At 47.2% G+C, this 24,635-nt stretch overlaps 1 protein-coding gene across 4 annotated transcripts in view; it reads left to right on the top strand.

The window, feature by feature from the left end:
* Positions 1-24,635, top strand: part of LOC126538426 (cytochrome P450 4c3-like) — a 65,550-nt gene that overhangs the window by 30,359 nt on the left and 10,556 nt on the right. For 3 of the 4 annotated variants that reach the window (XM_055074736.2, XM_050185268.3, XM_055074735.2), the window contains 2 exons: positions 4,662-4,835; positions 22,769-22,835. In XM_055074736.2, the coding sequence (XP_054930711.2) occupies positions 4,662-4,835; positions 22,769-22,835 (241 nt within the window). The remainder of the gene's footprint in view (positions 1-4,661; positions 4,836-22,768; positions 22,836-24,635) is intronic. The other variant, XM_055074734.2, reaches the window with a different exon arrangement.

Raw genomic sequence — 24,635 nt, 5'->3', positions numbered from 1 at the left:
GTGGGACACCCCAGGGCTCAGTTCGTTCCCCTACTCTATTCAATATCCCGCTCGCAGGGCTCCCCCGGCTACTCGACCAGATCCCTGATGTCGCCCACGCTATTTATGCGGACGACATTACTATCTGGTCGACACGGGGTTCCGACGGAGCCATCCAGGACCGACTGTAGCAAGCAGTCGATACAGTTTCCGAGTACGCGAGAAAATGCGGCTTAAGATGTGTTCCGGAAAAGTCGGAGCTCATAATCATTCGCCCCCATAGCCGTTCCTCTACTCCCCCTATCACTGTGCAGATGGCACACCGATACCACAGGTTAATCGTGCTCGTATTTTCGGCCTACACGTCCAAGCAGATGGCAGGTCAAACTACACTGTTTTCCTTCTATCCAGACAGATTGAGCAAATTCTGGCCATGATCCGGAGGGTCTCCAACAGGTGCTCGGGCCTTCGAGAAGAGGACCTGCTGCGCTTGGTGGAGGCATGCGTGATCAGCCGCCTTACATACCATCTCCCATTTCAACGGTATACTCAAGCGCAACTCCTTCGCATAGACGCATTGATTCGCAAAGCGACGAAGCTGGCCCATGGCCTCCCGAATTATACTTCCGCACGCCGTCTCTTTAACTTAGGGACACATAACACTTTAGGCGAGCTGCTAGAGGCACATTGGGTCAGCCATCGCCAGCGCCTCCTACTCACTCCTACTGGCCGCTATCTTCTCACACGGCTAGGATACTCTGTCCCACCCCTTGAGTCTGAAACCCGTCCAGCGATCTTGTCGTCAGCGATAAGCCAAGCACTAAGTATTCATCCATTGCCACGTAATATACACCCCGAGCATGACAAAGGGCTGCGCAAAGCCCGTGTGCGATACATTGGCCGCATGCTTCTAAACATCCCGGAAACACATACTTTATACACGGACACATCACGCACTCAAGAGGGCTATACCTCGATAGTTTTGGATGGCACCGAATCCCTGAGAGACTCTGCTGCAATGCGGAGAGCAAATGCCGCTTACGGAGAAATTCTCGGTACATCCAGCAGAAGCTCGGCTTCAACTACCACGTCCAACACGGTCAGAAACAGGTCATTCCACCCGACCTCAGCGACACGCTGATTGTCGCCCCTATACCTCGAAACATGCACCCCGAATTTAATCGGGGCCGACGCTAGGCCCGTGCGAAGACACTGCTGCGCTCCTTGGGTGGAAAGAGGACTACGCGCTTTGTAGACGCCGCAGAATACACACGAGAACACGGGTTCACGGCGGTAGTCGTAGACGTTAGCTCCCGGCTTACGCACGCGTGTAGTGTCGCAACGGAATACCCCGAAACTGCGGAAGAGGTAGCGATTGCGCTTGCGCTTACCGACCCCCTCTGCGAGGTAGTTTTTAGCGACTCACAATCCGCAGTTCGCAACTACGCGCGGGGGCGCATTTCCCCCGAAGCTCTCCAGATTCTAAGAAAAGCTGGTCGACAGCACTTCGATAACACCGCGATCATATGGTTTCCAGCGCACGTCGCCACCCCCACCGATGAGGGCCTCATTAACTTGAACGAGGTAGCACACCGCTCTGCGCGAGAACTGACCCGCCGCGCAGAATCGGAGACCGCCTCTTCGAGTTCGGAACTCCTGGTTCAAAACACGCGAGAACGCCTGCTCAGGTACAATGACATCACCAAGCACTACCAGCTAGGCAGGCGGTTGCTGCCCCCACTTCACCCTATGCTGAAACGTCGCCAGGCAGTCATCTGGCGACAATTGCAAACACAAACATTCCCCAGTCCGGTGCGATTGCAGCACATTTTCCCCGCGCAATACCCGACTGCTCTTTGCAAATTATGTCAGGAAAATAGAGCGACGCTGTCACACATGTTGTGGGAGTGTCGGGTTACATCAGCTACAATGGCAGTAGCTCCGGAGGCTCTTGCGTCGAAGTGGGCCGCTGCTCTGCGCAGCTCGAACCTCAAGACACAAGAGTGGGCTGTCCAGCAAGCCCGAGAGGCGGCGACGAGGCAAGGCCTCGAAGTCCCCTCATGGGATACCTGAGCCTGGGTCGTCAAATTTGCCGGATTCAAAATAAAGTTGTTTCCATCCATCGGTGTTGCTCTTGCAATTCGATACGCCATCCGTGTTCCTGAGGAAGTGTATATATTGACGGAGTCGCAACAGGCATGCCGGGCGTTCCTATCAGGACATGGCATCCCGAGAGCGGCGCACCAAATTCTCAAACAGATCCCGCAAAATACAGCAACCACACCTCCCCGCATCCACTTACTCTGGAGACCTGGTCATACCTCGCTTCTGGGTAACGTACGCGCACTTGCGGCTGTCCGAGAAATTTCCCTGCGGGCGACTCGGCGTAGTGAGGCGACTAGTTCAGAGTGGGCGGATCCCTTGCTCCGTTACAAAGACATACTCCGTCATTATACACGCATTCGTCGCGCCCACGCCGCACCACCGCTGTCCTCGCGGGAGGAAGCAGTGGCATTACGCCAGTTACAAACCGCAACTTTTCCAAATCTTGTCTCACTCAATAAATTCTACCCACACTGTTATGCAGATCGTTGCCCTGGCTGTGGCAGCTCGCCCACAATCTTCCACGTCACGATTGAGTGCACTGCAAACCTCTTTCCTCCCTTGCCAACTCTCCTTTACCCCCTACGCAACAAAGAGCTGTGGGACGATGTCCTCCGCGATGGACCTCCCGAGGTCCTCCGAGCTGTGATACAACGGGCTCGAAACATCGCCGGAATCATCTTAGGGACCCTGAACTGAGGGTTCCTCCCACACTGCTCTCGCCATTCAAATATCATTAATAAAGATGTTTTACTCTCTCTTTCTCTGGCGTGGAAATCTAATTTTTCTCTTTTTGGGTTGAGTTGGAGAAAACGTGAGTGTGCTGTTATGAGCAACATCGTTAGTTTGGCCTCGACTCCTGCTAGTCATGTTTTCCTATGAGCAAGCACTTAAGAGGAAGCTTTAGCTCGGGTGCTCCTATCTAAATACATGTAAAAGGAGAATGCGTTTTTCTCGGCAACCACTGCACCATATTTGAAGAGGTTTGTTGCATTTAAAAGAAAAACTTGAAATCTAGTGACTGCTGGTTTCGCATTTTTGAGTGTGGTTGGTAGTGTTTTATTAAAAATTGTCAAAAATGTAATAATCTTGAAAAACGCAACTATCCAGTTTACAACTCTGTAACTCAACAACGAAAACTTATAATATAATTCTGTGAATTGCATCTAACAGTGCGTCTAAAGCCGAGTAATTCATATGTTACACATGAATACCAAAAACATTTGTGATATGTAAATATAGCTTTTGTGGAACCCTCGTAAACAACGTAACAAATTCACGTAAGATTCGGAATGACGTATAGAATTTGTCCGCTTTGAATAATCTAATGGATGCCTTTTACAAAACCGCGATATCTATTCTTGATGCAGAGCTATGAATTTGTAAACTTCGTACTTCTAGTTTCTTCAAACATTCGCATCTTGGAAAATCTTTTTAACGAAATTCAGGCTCTAGATCGAAATTTCGCTTGCAACAGTCACTAGAATTTAACTTTTTCTTTCAAACTCAACAAATTTCATTAAAATCGGTCCAGCGGTATCTCGGAAAAACGTTTTTGCGTTTTACATGTATTTGAATAGGCGGCGTCGAACTAGGGCCCAAGTTAAAGCTTCCTCTTAAGGGGAAGCTTTATCTCGGGGTCTTCTGTCTGATTACATGGGAGTGAAGAAAGCGTTTTCCTGACTTTAAGAAGCAGATTTCTTATCTAAATTGCTTTTTTCAAAAATCTTTCAGAATTTTCAAATGTGATCAATACCGAAGCACTTTAATCTTAACTCTGTAACTCAACGATACAGAAATATATCACAATTTGGTAAACTGTACCAATTAGGACATATAAGGAGGACAGAATTGATGCATCATACACCGCTCTCAAATATATGACTAATTGGCAGAAGGACTTGCAAAACATTTGTACGTATTACAAAAAACATCACGTAGGCTCTAAGCTCGTACGTCCAACCGGCCCACTTTAGGTGATCTAACAGATGCACTTTAGAGAACTACGATATCTGTGTTTGGTGCAGAGTTACGGATTTGTAAGCTTGATGCTTCATTTTTTTAAACTTGTTCATTGGCGGCAATGTTTCCGAAAAGAGATATCATGTCCTAAATTCTAAATCCAAATTATGTATCATATATTGGTAGACTCTAGCTTTCTCATATGCAACAAAATTATTTCCAATCGGTCCAACGCTGATCTCGTGAGAGCATTTCTGCGCTTAACATGTCGTTGACTTGAAGGATCGGAGTTGGCCCCCATATATGTCTTCCTCTTGACGAAGCTGAGCGGAAAGTTTCAATGCTCTACAGTGAGGGGGGGGGGGGGGGAAGATGCTTAAAAGTGACTAGCTCTGGATGTAACACAAGAACTTCACCTCTGCATTGTGGCTCGTGCCATTCGTCGACTGTTTCTGGGATTGGCACGAGAAATTAATGTCGCCGCTTTATGTTCTGTGGAGATGAAAAAGCAGTTCTGCAATTAAACAAAGCCTTTGATAAAGTTTGTATTATTTGCTACAGCGCTGTGTTATCTTTTGCTTGTGTTGTTTAAAATGTTGTGTACAACGAATTTAAAGGGTCACGACACGACAGCCATGGGAATGAGCTGGGCTCTTTATCTTATTGGTCTGTACTCGGAGCACCAGGAACTCATGCACCAAGAACTGGACAGCATATTTGGTGACGACCAGAGCCGACCTATCACTTCGGAAGACTTGAAGCAAATGAAATACATGGAATGCTGCATAAAGGTGAGGAGCGTTGTGAAAATTAATACGTTCAATTATCAGTGCACGCTCGACATGGCTTGCGTTTGATTGATAGTGCATGACAAGCAGACATTCTGCTGCCCAGAATGCAGCGCTCTGGGCTCAGGACCGTGGTCCGTGGAAGACGTATGCTGTACGTATGCGTGCACTGCCTGGTTCCGTGAATCATTTAGGAAATGTAGGCTCAGACTTCGATTAATTGCCCTTGATTGCAAGCTTTCAGGGTTTCCACGAGATTAAACTAAATGACAATAAATAGATGCATTCCACGTAGGGTTGTGCAGGCAACGGTCGATGCAGCCTTGAATTGAAAAGCACCAGAGTGATGCTGAAAGTGCAGCATCCTGGGAGGCTTGAATTATCGATAGTACTGCCCCATTAAGTGGTTTAGCTCACGAATTTGTTCAAATTCATTCCACGAAAGTGAAAGCACTGAAGGTAAGATTTTACAATAAGACTGCCGTTATTGGCTGTAATGTAAACTCGTCTATGATAGCGGGAGGATTTGATGTTTGGACTTAATGTTAACAAGAGAGGGGAAGAGGTCTGGTGGCAGAACAGGATCCTTTTCTGTGATTCCGCGTTGGGTTAAGGGGACAAGAAGAAAATATGCGAGAGAGAGAGAGAGAAGTACGGAAATACAGCGAGGTTAACAAGACGCACGTCCGGTTTGCTACCGTGCACTAGGAGAAGGGGGTATAGGGACGAAAAGAGAAAGCAGTTTCGCGCACATTTGGAGTTACGCACTGAGTCAATGAACAAGAAAAGACAGTCATCTGGACATTCTCTGTGGTAACAACTGATGTGGGCATCACGAGCAACAGGCTTGTTTTGTTTTTTCTACCCACCTCTTCGAGTAATCAAGCTTAAAAACTATAATTGCGCTATGTGCCACAGGGGATTTGTAAAAAAAAAAATTGTATAGTCTATAAAATAAAAAGAAACACTCGGTAACTAAGAGGGCCAGTGGAACCTTGTCACTTGTGTTGCAACGTTCTTTGTGACGTTACTTATTTATCGTCGCTTTAGAAACACTTTCTGCTTTTAAAGGACAAATGCTCTAAAAAATTGTTTTTGAGCTCAAGGGTGCAGTTCTCGGTATTAAAACATTTGCTAAATCAGAATGCAGCCATCGCTGATAAGTAAAGGTCCGTTTACTGCTGTGCAGACCACATGAGCTTGTTTCGCTTCGGCACTGGCATGGAGGCCCTTCACCTCGTATGCACAGCAATGAGAAGAGTTCGGGCGAACACATGAGCGCGTGGCCAGGCGGCCAGGCTCTATGAAGTGGCATTGTAACCAGCGTGGCCACGCATCGAATCAAGCCTGCGCATGCAATTTGACGCTTGACAACGTGGCCTCGGATCGTCGGATCGATGTTCGGCAAGCCCGTGTTGCACTCAAAAGAATGCCACTTCACTAGTGCATCCCTGTCACGGAGAACTCAGCCTTGTGTCTGTGTGCAGCATATAAAAGGCCGGCGGTTTCACCAGATTGGGCCTTAATGAACTAGATAGACGCCATTAAATTTCTTGATCGCGGAAAAGCAATTTGTCCCCTCTTGCTAGCTCCAGCTGTACAAGAAAGGAACCAAATTTATTTTTCTTCACTTTTCGTCACATCTACTGTAATAACGGTGTACCGATGTGCAAGTCATTCGACCAACTTTTTTCGCCACAGGCCAGCTCACCGAGCGAGCTGATCGTCTGATTATTTTTTATATTCACGACTTGTTAGATTGTGTATTCTTTTACTCGATTCCCATATTGTTAAGCTCGTTCTTGTTCCCGTTATGCATTTTTGCTCTTTTCCTATGTACGTCCCACTCCAGCCTAAGGCCTTCTGTGAAGAATGGCAGTAATTCTGAAAAAACAAAACGAATGCATTTCCCTCAAGAGAGAACAATTTGCTTCAAGGTAATGCGGTTAATTTGCCTCCGAGGGATATAGCCAGCCGTTTGCTTGCGGGTCGCAAACACAAGGCTGGTTTCGTCGCTACGAGTCTGCTCGTGCAAGTGCAACACTACTGCGAGTGCAGTTGGATTCAGCGCGTGCAGCTTTGGTGCAACCAAGCAACGCAGCAGACGACACGAAGCTGCACTGGCGCTCCGCATAGCGAGGCATCGCGCTGGAGTGTTCTATGCGTATCCATGTACTACGCAAGCAACGGTTGGCTGCGGCTGCTTGGCTGAAATAGCGGTGTCGTGCAAACAGGGTGGCGTAGGAGTGCGCAAGTTGTTGACCGTAGTAGTGACGCTTGATAAGCGCGTTTCTTTTGCCGGTGCTCATATCGGCCTGAGTTCGCTGTCTGGGTGTGCCACAAAAGCTTCCGTCCTATTCACTTTGAAGAAAGGAAAACAGCACAAGCATACACAAAGAGAGAAAATGGTGGTTATTGAGGCAAAAGCGACACCAAACCGCCAGGCTTGTACGTACCGAATTACATGTAAGTGTAATCAATTAGATTTATGGGTAGTTTTGTAATTAACTATTACATATCGAGGTTTTACGCGCCAAAACGACGATATGATTATGATGCACGCTGTAGTGGGGGACACCGGAATAATTTTGACCACCTGTGGTTCCTTAACGCGCACCCGATTCATGATACATGTGTGTTCTTGCATTTCGCCCCATGGAAATGCAGCCGCCGCGTTCGAGTTTTGATCCTGTACCCTCGGGCTTGGCAGCATAGCGTACGTTTTTAAATCAAGTAATTACACTTGCAATGGGTTACGTTTTTCCTGAACCCGCCGTGGCTGCTTACTGGCTATAGTGTTGGGCGGCTGAGCACGAGGTCGCGGAATCTTGACCATGGGGGCCGCATTTCGACAAGGGCAAAATGCGAGAATACCCGTGTATTTAGATTTGTGTGCATCCCAGGTGGTCCGGATTTCTGGAGTCTACGGCACTACGGCAGTTTCATACTCAGATCGTGGTTTGAGCATGTAACACCCCATAATTAAAATTAGTACTTTTTACTGTAACAAGTAGAGGCGTGACAGTGCTTAACTTACAACATTACTGGGAAAGAGCGTAATATATATATATATATATATATATATATATATATATATATATATATATATATATATATATATATTGTCACGTGGTGGTGACGTTAAGAACACAGTGGCAATACTGTGAAAGGCAAAACTAGAGTTTATTGGGCGAACCTGTGCCCACAAAACAGGCTACACTTATAGCACAACGAAAGCGGCGTACACTCTCGGCGATCGTCGAAAATCTGATCAGCGGGTCAAGCGCGTCGGCTTTTATACAACAGTCCTCGAATGTTCCAGACTAATCGTTGGGACCCGCATGCCTTCCACAAAGTTCTACAACATTTGAGTCGCGCGATGAAATCAGATAACACAAGGTTCGGCGACAACAGACAGCCGGGTAGAAGCATCGATAACTTTCCAGAAACGTCGGATACATGCAGGCGCGTCCCTCACTGTGCGATTACAGTTGTTAAGCGGCGAAACGTGGTCGGCCGATTAAGATAAGCACACGTGTCAATACCCCCCTCTTAAAAAGCATCGACCCGATGCTGCAAACAAACGAAGTTAATAAACAAAAGCACTCGTAGCAAAGAAAAGAACAAAAGTAACGAAGTTCATCATTGTCCGTAAAAGGGTTTAATACGCACCACGTGGACCACTTCAGATCGTGCGCGGCGCCGCTGTGAATGCGAAATGCCGTCTGGCACGACCTCATAGTCCAGAGCGCCAATACGTCGGATGACCTTGTAGGGTCCGAAATAGCGTCGGAGTAGTTTCTCACTGAGTGCTCGTCGGCGTATCGGGTTCCAGACCCAAACACGTTCGCCAGGCTGGTACTCGACGAAGCGTCGTCGGAGGTTGTAGTGTCGGCTGTCGGTCCTCTGCTGGCTCTTGATTCGCAGGCGGGCGAGCTGTCGGGCTTCTTCGGCGCGCTGGAGATAGCTAGCGACATCAACATTCTCTTCGTCAGTTACGTGCGGCAGCATGGCGTCAAGCGTCGTCGTCGGGTTTCTGCCGTAAACCAGCTTAAACGGCGTGATCTGTGTTGTTTCTTGCACCGCCGTGTTGTACGCAAAGGTTACGTACGGCAGGATTGCGTCCCACGTCTTGTGTTCGACGTCGACGTACATTGCTAGCATGTCGGCGAGGGTCTTGTTCAGGCGCTCCGTGAGACCATTCGTCTGCGGATGGTAGGCAGTTGTCCTCCTGTGGCTTGTCTGGCTGTACTGCAGAATGGCTTGGGTGAGCTCTGCTGTAAAAGCCGTCCCTCTGTCGGTGATGAGGACTTCTGGGGCACCATGTCGCAGCAGGATGTCCTCGACGAAAAATTTCGCCACTTCGGCTGCGCTGCCTTTTGGTAGAGCTTTAGTTTCAGCAAAGCGTGTGAGATAGTCCGTCGCCACGACGATCCACTTATTCCCGGATGTTGATATCAGAAACGGCCTCAACAAATCCATCCCAATCTGCTGGAATGGTCGGCGAGGAGGTTCGATCGGCTGTAGTAATCCTGCTGGCCTTGTCGGTGGTGTCTTGCGTCGTTGACAGTCTCGGCATGTCTTGACGTAACGGGCGACGTCGGCGGTCAGACGCGGCCAGTAATACCTTTCCTGTATTCTCGACAGCGTCCGGGAGAACCCGAGGTGCCCAGCGGTTGGATCGTCGTGTAGGGCGTGCAGTATTTCTGGACGCAGCGCTGACGGTACAACAAGAAGGTAGCTGGCGCGGACTGGTGAGAAGTTCTTCTTCACGAGCAGGTTGTTTTGTAGCGTGAACGAAGACAACCCGCGCTTAAATGCCTTAGGGACAACGTCGGTGTTCCCTTCCAAATACTCGACTAGGCCTTTTAGCTCCGGGTCTGCTCGTTGCTGTTTAGTGAAGTCTTCCGCGCTTATTATCCCAAGGAAGGCGTCGTCGTCCTCGTCGTCTTGCGGCGGGAGATCGATGGGGGCGCGCGATAAGCAGTCGGCGTCGGAGTGTTTTCTTCCGGATTTGTATATTACCGTGACATCATATTCTTGTAGTCTGAGGCTCCACCGCGCCAGCCGTCCTGAAGGGTCCTTTAAGTTAGCTAGCCAACACAATGCATGATGGTCACTGACGACTTTGAATGGCCTGCCATAGAGGTAAGGGAGGATTTTAGCTATAGCCCAAATGATGGCGTGGCATTCCTTTTCAGTCGTAGAATAGTTGCTTTCCGCTTTTGACAGCGACCGGCTAGCATACGATATCACCCTTTGAAGTCCTTCTTTCCTCTGGACTAGGACGGCACCGAGGCCTAGGCTACTGGCGTCAGTGTAGATTTCGGTATCGGCGTCCTCGTCGAAGTGTGCAAGTACCGGCGGCGACTGCATGTGTCGTTTGAGTTCTTGAAATGCCTTGGCCTGCGGCGTTTCCCACTTGAACGCGATATCACATTTGGTTAGATGTGTTAGCGGCTCCGCGATGCGTGAGAAATCCTTGACAAAGCGCCTATAGTAGGCACACATGTCAAGGAATCTGCGCACTGCCTTCTTGTCGGTTGGCTGCGGGAACGTTGCGATGGCAGCTGTCTTCTGTGGGTCGGGGCGTACTCCTGATTTGCTGATCACGTGGCCTAGGAACAAAAGCTCATCGTAAGCGAAGCGGCACTTTTCCGGCTTCAGAGTGAGCCCTGATGACTTTATGGCTTCTAACGCTGTCGCAAGCCGCCTAAGGTGATCGTCGAAATTTCCGGCGAAGACAACGACGTCATCCAGGTAAACAAGGCACGTCTGCCACTTCAGTCCGGCTAACACCGTGTCCATGACGCGCTGAAACGTTGCAGGCGCCGAGCACAGTCCGAATGGCATGACCTTGAACTCGTAGAGGCCGTCTGGCGTGATGGAGGCAGTCTTTTCGCGATCTCTCTCGTCGACTTCTATTTGCCTGTAGCTAGACTTGAGGTCCATCGACGAGAAGTATTTAGCGTTGCAGAGCCGATCCAATGCGTCGTCTATCCGTGGAAGGGGGTACACATCCTTCTTCGTGATATTGTTCAGTCGACGATAATCGACGCAGAAGCGTAGGGTTCCGTCCTTTTTCTTTACCAGGACTACAGGAGAGGCCCACGGGCTTTTCGACGGCTGGATGATGTCGTCGCGCAGCATTTCGTCGACTTGTTGCCTAATAGCTTCACGTTCTCGCGTCGAAACTCGGTAAGGGCTCTGGCGGAGTGGTCGAGCGCTCTCTTCGGTTATTATGCGATGCTTTGCAACTGGTGTTTGTCGAATCCTCGATGACGTCGAAAAGCAGTCTTTGTATCGTCGGAGAAGACTTCTGATCTGTTGCTGCTTACTCATAAGAAGACTTGGATCGCGGCTTTGCGGGGGCGTTCGGTACATGAACGCACTAGCACCTCCACCAGATGTCACGTGGTGGTGACGTTAAGAACACAGTGGCAATACTGTGAAAGGCAAAACTAGAGTTTATTGGGCGAACCTGTGCCCACAAAACAGGCTACACTTATAGCACAACGAAAGCGGCGAACACGCTCGGCGATCGTCGAAAATCTGAGCAGCGGGTCAAGCGCGTCGGCTTTTATACAACAGTCGTCGAATGTTCCAGACTAATCGTTGGGACCCGCATGCCTTCCACAAAGTTCTACAACATTCGAGTCACGCGATGAAATCAGATAACACAAGGTTCGGCGACAACAGACAGCCGGGTAGAAGCATCGATAACTTTCCAGAAACGTCGGATACATGCAGGCGCGTCCCTCACTGTGCGATTACAGTTGTTAAGCGGTGAAGCGTGGTCGGCCGATAAAGATAAGCACACGTGTTAATATATAGATATATATATATATATATATATATATATATATATATATATATATATATATATATATACACGTGTTAATATATAGATATATATATATATATATATAATGCCGCCAGCATTGCAAGAAAAAGACGACCGACATATCCCAACTGCGTAGCCGCCACACCGCGAGCGTCAAGCAAAGCACCGCAAGGCAACGCTCGGCCGGTGCTGACAGGCCGGTGGCTCGTGCGCGAGAATCGGACGATTGGCACGCGACAGGAGGCGACAAATAGGAGGACGACGTTCGAAGGAGCGAAGCTCGAGGGACGCTTTTGTTGTTGTTGAGTGCTCAGTCGAGCTTTGTTGACGGGCACAGCTTCGCCCAGCATAAATCAGTTTTCGGAGAAACGGCTGTTGTAACTGTTGGTTACATATCTGGTGGAGGTGCTGGGTTATATATATATATATATATATATATATATATATATATATATATATATATATATATATATATATATATATATATATATATACATATAGTACAGTGAGCATTATTCATACGCTTCATATTCTCACCTGTCCATACTCATGATCACCGTTGTGGGGTCAGGTGGTAGGGCTCTCACTCGGGAGAATAAAGAAGAGACTGGCTGCCTAAACCTTGTCTTACAAGTGGTGGAGTGTACTATCTGGTTTCGTCGTCCTCTCGCTTCCGGTATCTCTCCAGCTTCACATACGCTACATCCCTGGAGCTCCGCTCGAGTCGCCGCCTGTGCCAACTGCATTCGACCATGTCTCAAGACCAGCAGATCAATACCACGACATCGACTTTGCCTGCTCTTGCGGGTACCCTTTCTTGGACGGTCACCACCCCTCAGATGGATGCACCGGTGTTTGCTGGACTTCCAGGTGACGACGTCGAAGACTGGTTGGAGCTATACGAGCGCGTAAGTGACTTCAACCAGTGGAACGAATCAGGAAAACTTGTTCACGTCGCCTTTTACCTAACCGGCGTCGTGAAAACTTGGTTTTACAATCATGAGCTCCATTTCGTCAACTGGAGCACCTTGAAACACCACCTACGCCAGATTTTCGCGAACTCGTCTGTCCGCTCCTATATCGCCAAGAAGAAGCTTGCTGAGCGTGTTCAGCACTCGGGCGAGTCTTAGAGTTCGTACATAGAGGACATCATCGCCCTCTGCCGCCGCGTGAACACCTCGATGGCAGAGTTTTACCGTGTACGCCACCTGCTCAAGGGTATTGGGACTGTGGCATTCAATGTTCTTGTATTGCTGAACTCCACTACCCTCGCAGACATCATCAGTACGTGTCAGCGTCTCGATGAGCTTCATATGCTCCGCTTACACCCTGACACATCTGATTTCAAGGCGCCCAACAACAGCGAGCTACGTGCCTTGATTCCCTCCATCATCCGTGAGAAAGTGCACGCCCAAGCTTCGTCAAACCCTCCTGAGGTCCATATAACGCCTCCTACAAGAGCACCACCTCTTCCGTTTTACAATGCATGGAGCCCACCTCGGCCGGTTTGCTACTAGTGCGGGATCCGTGTCCACATTTCAATGGTTTGCCGACGCCGTCAGCAAGGTAAAAAGTGTGGCTATGACGGGTTTGAAAGGGATGAGTTTTCTGGCCCTGTACCACAACGTCGGCGTACTTACTACGATTATTATTTACGATGTTCTCCATCTCCACAGGACTTAGCGCGGCTGGTTAATTGCGTTTCCCGCGTCGTCGCTCTCCATCACCGATGCGGTGCTCATCTTCCCCTCTTCGACCGGCTACTTCGTCTTTCGATCACCGCCCGGAAAACTAAATGGTGCAGCTTCAGGAGGAAAAGCTGCATCCTTTGGACAATATGAAACTCCTCCGGAGCGCCCGTCAAATGTACTTTTGGTGTGTGTTGAAGGTGTCCGAACCTAAGCCTTGGTTGACACAGGTGCATCGCTTTCCGTTATTAGTACACTGAGTTGTGTTGTCGATTGCGAAAAGTGAAGACACCGTATAATGGCCCTTCCCTGTGTTGTGCTAATGCAGTTCTTGTTCAGCCCTGCGGTGTTTGCACTGCGCGTGTTTTCATTGATGGCATCCTTCACCACATTCAATTTGTCGTGCTGTCTTCGTGTACCTACGCGATGATTTTGGGATGGGACTTCCGGTCCTCTGCTTCAGCTTTCATCTCTTGCCGTCAGCGAACTATTCATATGACGGAAACTGAATCTTCGTCCGCTGTCGATGCTCACAGCCTACGTTTCGTCACGTCTACCGACTGTTTCATTCCCGCGGGCAATGAGCATATTCTCACACTGACTTCCGACACTATTGTTAATGGTGATGTGTTCCTTGCATTATGCAAAAAAGGTGAGGCGTGCAGACAGGATACAAGAGAAGTGGACAACACGAACGCCGACTATCAACTGAAGGAAGCACTGCGGTGAAAAAAGAGAGAAGACACAAAACTCATCTGCGCAAGCTCTGGAATGGTATCACCACCTGTCAGTCAGGTACATGTGCCAGTCTACGTGAGAGATAGCGGCTAAGGCACTTAATCTCTTCCTTATGTAAAGTAATCGAATGTTGACTCACGCACGTGCTTTCACCATTATAGATATGCCATGCCTCTACATAAGACGCGTATCTTCATTCTTGTGCCTGTACAATATCGGGCATTCATCTAACTCTGGCGTGCAGTTACAATATTGGCAATGTACGGAAAGATTAGAAGGCGATCCACCGGTTAACGACCTATTATGTTCCATTAGCCTCTGATTGATAAACCGCCCTGTTTCCCCTACGTACAACTGGCCACATGCAGCTAAAGGGAATTTTATAAACCACAACCATACGACAATCAGTCAAACTGATTGTTCTTATTGTGCTTTACTGGACAAATATCTGTTATTTTTCTGCCTTTTATCTGCTCATTTTTCCTCTGCGCGGCAGCGCATATCTTACCTAACTTATTGGGAGCAGTGAAAGCAGCATTAACATCATATGTACTTGCAACTTTTTTAAGCCTGTGCGATACTGAATGAATGTACTGAATAGCCACTACTCTTTTTTTGCTATTACTGCGTTCTGTAATCACGTCCGTCCCCCTCGAAACCGACTTCTTTAGGCGTTCAGCCACAGTGGCCACTGTTACGCTAGGATAACCTGCTTCTAATAGGCGCCGGACCTTTGCATTAAAACTGGCGCTCATTTTGTGCTTGCAGGATCTGGCCAGAGAAGACTTAAGGCACGACTTGGCAATTCTGTTTTTTACTACTTTGGAATGCTTGGATTGAAAGTTTAACAACGGCTGGGTAGATCTTGGAGAGTACTGCCAACAAACGTGATTTTGTTCTAAAACCAAGGAAATGTCTACAAACTGAATTCCGCGTCGCTGAGGAAATTCCTTAGTAAACATTAATCCTCCTTCATAAAGTTTAATTTCTCACTTAGCAACGGAATTGAATTGTTTCCTATTGCAGAAAATTAGGTAATCATCAACGTAACGAAATATCTTGATAACGCAATCGCCTAAGGCTTTCTCTAAGCAGCTGTCAACGTCACTCAGATAAATATCGCTAAGAATAGCGGCAACTTTTGAACCAATACAAATGCCTGATTTCTGCAGAAACACGCCATTTCTCCAGCCAATCAGCGTCCACTTTAAGTACATTGAAAGAATTTCTAGAAAAGATCCTGTGGAAACACCGCACCTGTCAGTAAAAACCGACTCTTGCATTTGTTCTTTAATGCACTCATTTAGGGAATTTAGCAACTCGTCATGCGGCAAGGAGTAATGAACGTCTTCGATACTCATACTAAAAGCTGTAAAATCTCCAGGATTTTCCTCTCTCAAATACTGAACTAGTGCCTGAGAGTTACGCAAGCAAAAGGGGTCTGAAAAAACTAGTGAAGCTAAGCTGTTCTGTAGGTAACTAGCGACACAGACCTGCCACGTCCCTTTCTCTGACACTATAGCACGAAAAGGAATTTCTTGCTTATGGGTCTTCGCCGAAAAAAAAATAGTTATAAGGTGAGGGATTTTGCTTTCTTGACATTAGAGACAACCCTATCAAGATTATGTCTTGACAGGAGGCCAACCGCACGTTGCTTAACTGCCGAGAGCTTGAGTTTTAGTGGCTGTAAATCATTTTCTGTGGCTGAAATCGCTTTTTCTGAAAACGTGTTATCTGGCATAATTACGAAATAACCTTCCTTGTAAGATATTACTGGTATAAGTTTATGCTCCACAAGGCAATTACCTAACGGTGGGACCGGGTCAGACGTCTTAAAATGAGAATTTGATTGTTTAATGCTTGCGATGCAATCTGAAATACAGCGCGAGCGTTCTTCTTCCGGGAGGAACCTGGTTATGGAGCACAGTATCTTAAAACGTCAATAGGTTTTATGTTAGGCTTAAAACAGTCCGTAGCCCCTAAAGCAAGTGTTTTTCTATGGATATCACTTACGATAGCGTCTCCAAGAACCAGTACAGTAATTGACGGTGAATTATTAGACAGGCGTTTCCTCTTAATTTGTTGAAGCTCAGGAAGTTTCATCCTCCACAGGAAGTCCGTGTGTTGCTCGGCTAACTTGTTCCAATCGGCGTAAAGGCTGTTCCAATGACGACCGTCTTCCAAGGCCTCGCAGCGGACCTTTAAACACTCCTGGTAGAACGTAACTTGGCGCCATTGCATAATGGATCCTTACCAACTAGCTCAGCTTTCTGTTCTTCCTTGCACCGAGCGGTCACTGCATTTCTGGTGGGCTTAGCCTTACTCCTAGCCTGGTGCGGTTTGAGGATGGTAGAGCCTTCATCGCTGCTCGTAACCTTACTTCTTCGCCAGTTGTGCTCTCCTAGGGCACTGCTATGACTTGCTTTACTGACACCGAACCTCTTTCGCTGGTACCGCTTCCCACCGAATCATCTGCTTTGTCCACCACAACTGATGGTCATACTGCTGCCGCTGCTTTAACAGCCGCGATAAATCCCGATCTGACTGCTGCACAGAAAGAAGACCTTCTGGCACTACTGCAAAAATACAGCGCCTTATTTGGCGTTCACTCCAAGCTTCTGGGGTGTACTTTCGTCGCAGTACGTCACATCGAAACCGAAGGCAGTTCGATTGTACGCCACGACCCAAATCGCGTGTCTTCCGCATGACAGAAAATCACTGCGGATAGCGCTGATTATATGCTCAAAAGAGACATCATTCGGCCATCGTCCAGTTCTTCGTTGTCGCCTGTTGAATTAGTTCGCAAAAAAGACGGCGCTCTACGATTTTGCGTCAATTATCGAGCCCTTAATAAGACGACGTGCAAACACCTATGTCCGATGCCAAGATCGACGATGCCATTTACTTCCTCCAGGGTGCAGAATATTTCTCAAGTCTCGACCTCCGATCTGGGTACTGGCAAATCCCCATGCACGAAGCGGACAAGGACAATACAGCCTTTGCAACACCAGACGGACTGTACGAGTTCAACGTCATGCTTTTCGGTTTATGTAATGCTCCTGCAATATTTCAACGCATGAACGAGTCGATAAAGTTTTACGTGGCCTTAAGTGGAAGGCCTGTCTCTGCTATTTGGATGGCATCGTTATTTTTTCCACAACTTTTCGTCAGAACCTTGAGCATTTGGACGAAGTTGTCACATGCATTTCCAACACTGCACTCCAACTCAACACAAAGAAATGTCATTTTGCCAGAAAGAACATCAAAGTGTTGGGCTACCTTATCATCAGACATGACGTTCAACCAGATCCCGACAAGGTTAGTGCCGTGCTTCGCTTCCCTCGCCCTAAAAATAAAAAACAGCTAAAAAGTTTCTTGGGCCTGGTATCCTTCTTCCGCCGCTTCATCAGTCGATTTGCTGCCATGGCGTCGCCTGTGCACAAGTTGCTCACGTCGGGCACTGTTTTCCCTTGGATAGACGATTGCGAACTTTCTTTCCAAGCCCTCAAGCAAGCATTAACCACCGACTCTGTCCTCTGTCACTTCGATGAGAACGCGCCAACGTGTTTGCACACCGACGCTAGTGGCCATGGGATCGGTGCTGCCCTTCTACAACGTGATACCACCTCAGGAGAGAGAGTTGTTGCCTATGCCACCCACGCATTAACGGCTGCCGAAAAGAACTACTCGATCACAGAGCACGAATGTCACGCAGTAGTTTTGGTGATACAAAAACTTCGACCATATCTTTATGGACGCCACTTCACGGTTATAACTGACCACCACGATTTATGCTGGTTGTCTGGGCACCTTGGTCGCTGGGTGGTCCGCTTACAAGAGTACAATTCTGACGTTGTCTACAAGTCAGGGAAAAAACATCAAGATGCCGACGCTCTTTCTCACTGCCCGGTGCCACTATTATCTTCGAGTAAATCTCTCCACTGCTCGCCACTTGATGATGACACTAAGTCCCCACTCCCGTTATTACCTCTAGTGCTTACTGCCACGTTATCTTCCAATCGCGTCCCTCAGCTCGCATCGTGTCAACGTTGTGGCCCCTACTGCAACAGCATTATCCAACGCCTGCGCGGAACTACTTCTGCACCAAATGCCAAATTACGTCGACAACTGCGACTGCTTAAGCTCGACAACGATGTGCTGCACCGCTACATTTACAACTCCGACGGACAATGCTGGGTACCGGTTCTTCCACGTTCGCTGTGCACACAAGTCTTTAAAGCCTTTAACGAAGACCCATCTGCTGGCCATTTGGGTTTCCACAAAACATACTACCGCGTTAGGAGCCGTTTACCTTGTCTACCTTGTTTACCTTGTCTACCTTGTCTACCGGCTTGTCTACCTTCGTGGCCAAGTACGTCGCTTCTTGCGTCCAGTGTCAATGGCGGAAACGACCGACTTCGCCTCCTGCTGGGCTTTTACAGCCCATCCCATGTCCCAAACACCATTTCACATCGTTAGGATAGACCTAGTCGGCCCTCTGCCCATTACGCCAGCGGGTCATCGATGGGTCGTGACAGCTGTTGACCAGCTCACACGTTACGCAGAGACCGCTCCTCTACGCTCTAGTTCGGCCTCCGACGTTGCCACCTTCTTTCTAGATGTCATTGCGCTGCGTCATGGTGCACCTCGTGTACCATCCAGTGACCGCGGCAAGACAGTGATGTCAACAATGATCGACGAAGTACTCAGAGCTTGTGGTGCAGTTCGTAAGACGACATCCGCATATTACCCTCAAACAAGTGGCTTAACAGAGCGATTTCTTCGCACACTAACAGATATGATATCAATGGATATTGGGCCAAACGATGACAACTGGGACAAACGTTTACCTTCTGTGGCCTTTGCTCACAACACAGCTATCCAACGAACTACGGGATACTCACCCTTATACCTAGTTTACGGCCGTTCACCGACATTCACCATAGACGCCGCTTTCTTTTTGGGGTCTGGTGGGTGGGCACTCACTCGGTAGAATAAACAAGAAACTGGCTACCTGAACCTTGTCTCACAACATATGTATATAATCATGTCTAGCTACGATAAAATATGTCAACCATTTAGCAGTGACCACATGCTGTGCAAGAGAACTCACAGTTTCTCTCGATCACCGCCTTGATCTACCTGGTGTTCATGCCCCGTTAGCGCCGTGCTTCCCGTCTGTCCGACATTCAAGAAGGATAATTAAGATTATGCGCTCCGAGCTGTGGCGACAGATCAGACACGTGCAGAACTACCGGCGCACATACTGCCCTTCGTTAGTGCCTAGACAGAATGGTGACCAACTTTTCCGAACGCTGACCCGTTAGGCTACAAAAACTTTCGAACTTTTGTGGAGCATGTGTCTTACAAATCTGTGTGCGTTGAAGAAAGCGCAAGTGCGACAGCAAGTTGCACCAAAGCATGTTACCCGCATCGGTGAGTGCCACTTGCCTGAAAGGGTTGTAGCACTGCTAAGCCGTGATCCTAAGTTTTGTATCGAGCCTAAAGAAGAACCGGTACGAATGCTGTCTATAGTCAGAAATGTGAAAGCGGCAGCCACTTCAGATGAACACGAGCGATGTATATCTGATGGCGTAGAGTCTGCAACTTAGAGGTGCGCCTTTTGCTCAAAAATTACCCGTCAGATTCACTGTTATCTACTTGAAGAGCAAGGATCTTGCCTTATTAGTTGGGGACAAAGAGGGCGGCTTTGTTGTGATGCCAAAAGCTCTGTTCCTACAGAAGGTAAATGAGGCTATCACAAAAAACTTTGTCCCTGTGAATGTGTCGTTAGCGAAAGTGAAGAAGAAGGCTATTGTTTTGTGTGAAGAGTTAACCTAGAAAAAATAAGAAGGAGCATCAACGCTGCCGAGTTAGTGTATTTGAGTGTTTTCTTTACTGTAAAAACCCACAGAGAATATGTTCTGTTCATGGCTATTGTCACTGAAAAGCGCTCCTGGCAGGGCATCTCGTCAAGGTATCTGCAGAAGCACCTTAGTACCATTCCGTTAGAAGACCGTTTTCTGGTGAAAAATTCTACCGAGGTTATGGAATATTTTTCTGGCTGGGAAACCTCGTGTCAAACGAGGTTCGCTTTTTCTATTGATGTAGAAGACTTGTTCTACTCATTGCCTCATCCTAAGCTTTTCCGCGTGGTTAGATATCACACTGAAGACGAGGCCAGTGGCCTTCCAAAACACGACTGGGTTATCAACCGACAATATTTTACAGCTAATATTATTTTATCTCTCATCCACCATTATCACATTTAATCATAGCTGTATTATCCAAAAAGAAGGAGTGTGCATCGGCTCTTCTCTAGCACCACATTTAAGCGATATTTTCTTATCCAGTATTGACAAGCGCATTCAAGCGTCGCTTTACAACGCAGGCGTGCTGAAGGTATTTAGATATGTCGACGATTACCTCGTGGTAATGAAGGGCACTGATGCTCAGGATAGAGGGTATGGTATGATCAACATTCTCGATAGTTTTGCCCGCAACGCTTTTGGAATCAAGTTCACGCACGAACTGCCGCAGGATGGTCGCATCCAGTACCTCGATGTGTGTCTCATTTTTCAAGGAGCGCGCGTGTGCTGTCAGTACAAGCCACGGTCGAAAAAACAAATTCCTAATTATCAATCGGCCCACTCCAAGCTCGTAAAAAGAGCTACAGCAAAAAACTGCATCCGCTCTGCTCTAGAGAAGTCCTGCGAACATCAAGTTCGTGAGAGCGTCGACGCCCAACTAAGGCGTCTGGAGAAGGCTGGGTTCCACGGAGAAATCATGGCCTCGGTGGTAGAGAGCCAGATTCTCGAGGTAAAGGTTGGTAGGAGGTGGAGGCTGAAAAAAGACGCACGCCCGCCTCAGCGCCCTGTCGTGTTGCCCTATTGGAACCAAGTTTCTCACCGCCTCAAGAAGGTTGGCGACAGGTGCGGGGTACGTATAGTGTTTTCAGCACCGGAAAAGCTGGAACGAATCTGTCGCCTAGTGAACGAACCGAAGAAGAAGCCAGCCTGCAAAATAAAGCACCTCAAAGCCCTTGTTAAATGTCAAGTTGGTGTTGGGTATAGTATTCCCCTCACCTGTGGGAAAGGGTATATTGGCCAAATGGGGCGCTGTCTGAATGAACGCCTGCTAGAGCATCGCAGGAATGATACTTCACTAAGTGGCGCCTGTCATTTAGCCGACCACATTCGCCGTTACTCGCACAAGCCAGCATGCAAGGCGTTTTTCGAACGAACACGTGTATTGCGCAAATTTAGCACTCAGAAAAGCCGGGAAATTTTTGAAGCCTTTTGTATCTCTAATGAAAACGAATACTACGTCAGTGCTCCTTCTGTTGTGCTCGGGAAAAAAGAACTTGATTATCTCAGGGCAAACGTCTGTATCGAATCAGCTAGGTAGGGCGGGAGATGAGCAAGATTGTACTTGGGTGATGTCGAAAACAGTTTTTTTTTTCACCTTTTTCACTTTCTTACTTTAATTTTTTATTCTTTTCATTTTTTCTTTTGGTTTCGACGCCTCTGATGATTATCGCGTGGACCAAGAAAATGTTTTTGGGTGGTCCGGTGCACTAGCAGCGCCCCCCCCCCCCTCTCCCCCTCCCCCAGTGTTCATAAAGCGCTGTTCTGCGTGAATAAAATTCAGTTGAAGTCCGGCGTTCGTGTTGTCCTTCTCTTCTCGTCCGTGTTCAGTTGTGCGCTGGAACGATGTTTCACAATGACAAAATGTGCATTGCGCTTGTGCACAACTATTCGCTATCAGGAGCTGATGCTTCACCTAAGAGAATTTAGTTCTTTATTAATGGATATGAAAACTGGAAATCATCAACAGAAATAAAATTAAGTGCGCGTGAGTTATTTGAAGCAGAATATATTCACAGACTACGCGCACAGTGCATCAGTTCATTGACTGTCTAATAAAAGAATAAAGTTATTTAGGTCAAGATTCAGGTGCTAAAATAAAAAAGAAAGCCAGCACTATTTTAAACTCCCGCTTACTGAGAGACGGTGCTTCCCTGGTAGTTCCAACCTTTACATCACGTTTGAAATTTAAGCGTCTGTTATACTACTAGATAAAGGTCGGGCGCAACTGAACATTTAAAACGAACTTTCATTACACTGAGCAGATTAAAAAAAAGTTAACACTCAAAACGTTCAGCGCTTCACCCAGTCAAAAAGTGGTGCTGTCTCTAGGCGTAGCGGGGAGACACTGGCCGTTTCGCGTGTTTCGTCCTGAGGTTTCAGAATCCGATGTCTTCTTGGTGGTCTGAAGCACATCACTTAACACGTCTAAGTGACGTCGCTGTCCCACTTACAGGGACCGAACGGAGGGAGCGGTCATTCGCTCTCGCCTGCAGCCTTGAGTCTGCGGGGGTTCAGTGAAGGGGAAAAACATAAAGAGTAAAGCCAGTCTTATCTGCCGAAAAGAAAGTACGGCTGCGCATTGGTGCAACGCGTCCAGAACGTGTACATTCGCGTATTTTTATTTTCACATTTGGATAATATATGCATCATTACAGGCAGTTTGAGTGTCTGCAAATGCTTTTTACTTTACTTCGCTTTCGATGTTGGCCTACGTTCGATCGGGCCAATTGATATGAAATTTTATGTGTATAAAGCTATCCGCACTTTGTTTTGAGAGTGTTTTGTTTTTACTTACAGGAGTCCCAGCGATTGTATCCATCAGTTCCATTCATCACCAGAACGTGCGAGCAAGACGTCATGATCGGTAAGGTTTTTCCCTATTTTGTCTCAAAGCAGAATCTTTAGACGCCCATTGCAGGTCACTGTGCCCATAGAGTAATGCTATGATGTGACTTTTCTTAAGGACAGAATTCGAGCGTGCGAGTGCGAGTGAGTGCTCTGTTAGTGTAGAGGCCAGGCTGGCCTTGTAGGAAGCACCGGCATTGCGATGAGCATTGTGAAAAACAATAAATATACAGCTAATGTCACAAATAGAAAGAAATCCAACCGTTCTCTTGCTGAAACGAACAAGAAAGTTATATTTATGTTCCATCAAACATACAGTCATTAAAGGTATCAATGTCAATGAAGTCAGTTTACTTCAGGGAAAAGCATTTACAGATTGGTAAATAAAGGGATAAGGAAAACACAAAAATAAAATAAAACATAACACTACATAAGATGGCGTGACATGAAGCAATGAGTGGCCGTGACGCCTCTTCCCTCATGAAAATCAGAACAGACATCAAATGACGGCTTAATGTTTTAAAAGAGCGAAGTAAATCTAGGCATAATTTTGTCGCTGCTGCATCAGCCCCTGCACGCTGCGCTATGGTAGTCCAAGCAACCTCGAAAGCATTTGCTCACTTCGTCGAGTGTAAAAAAAGACATAGTCGAGTTATAATCAGGAAATGTTTGTAGTATATACTAGGCAACTCTTCGTTCAAATATCTGAGCTTTTCTACTGATGTAGCGCTACGTTTCAATGCATGTGAATTATACAGGGTTATCATGTTTAAATTTTATGGAATTTCGAAAGATCGCCTGGTGCAGATACGGCTTAATTACTGTCATAGAGCTGGATTATTCGAAGAGACGGACATTACTAGCACGAGAAATCACAACACATATTCTATTAATTAAAAGATCACTGATTAACTGCTTAGTTAATTACGCTATTGCACATATTGCAATTTACGTATTGTAGCCGGTGAGCTGGCAAGCCGTATCCACTTGAAAACAATTTCAAGAGCCCTTTCCGGAGCTTGCAAAGGCAAACTGACGAAAGGGCACCTCGCGGAGGACTTGCTTACGGCGGGTGTCTTGCATGTCCTACATGGAAGTGGACGTCGTAGAGGACAGGACGCATCTGCCTGCTGCTGCGTGCAAGCACTATGTGATTCTTCAGATTGGGAGGGATCCTATAAGTGTATTTCAGGAGTTGTCAGAAGTTCTTCAGGTGACAATAAGGTCATGTCAGTGTTTACCGGAGTGCTCAATCTTTTTTCGTTTTTCAAGATAACGCGCGATTTTCAAAATGTATCTGAAAACGTTCACAGGAAGATGGATGTTTTCTTTTTTAACACTTGATATTTAGGAGATTTTGGCGATTTTGTCAGGGGTCATGACGAAAACAAGTCTCCTTTTTGAAACTATGACTCTGGCTGGCAGTTTCCCTTTCTCACCCGCTGTTCGTTTGTTGGCATTAACAGTGAAAGGGAAATCAGTCACTACATTCTAGCAGTTTTTTAAATCTTTGCTGAAGCGTAGTTTGGCTAAAGTAGCCTATCAGTCGTATGTTCTTTCTTTAATTTATTACAGGAATGTCAGTATCAGATAGCTTCGGCTACTCATCGCGCGCTTTCGCTGTAAAATAGATGTAAGTGCTACACTATTAAAACGGTTGTACCCGATGGGGTGTATATTTGACCCACAACAATAATCGTCGTCTGCCTCGCTTGCGTTTCCTTTCTTGGAAGCTCGCCACTCTCTTTCCTATCGAGAATGCTGTGTCACGCTGATAACGCGCAAGCGGTTCGTCACTTGGAAGTATAGGGCTCGAAGC

This window comes from Dermacentor andersoni, chromosome 4 (assembly GCF_023375885.2).
Source record: "Dermacentor andersoni chromosome 4, qqDerAnde1_hic_scaffold, whole genome shotgun sequence".
Classification (NCBI taxonomy): domain Eukaryota; kingdom Metazoa; phylum Arthropoda; class Arachnida; order Ixodida; family Ixodidae; genus Dermacentor; species Dermacentor andersoni.
Note: the sequence above shows the minus strand (reverse complement) of the source record. Positions and strands in the feature narration are given on the sequence as shown.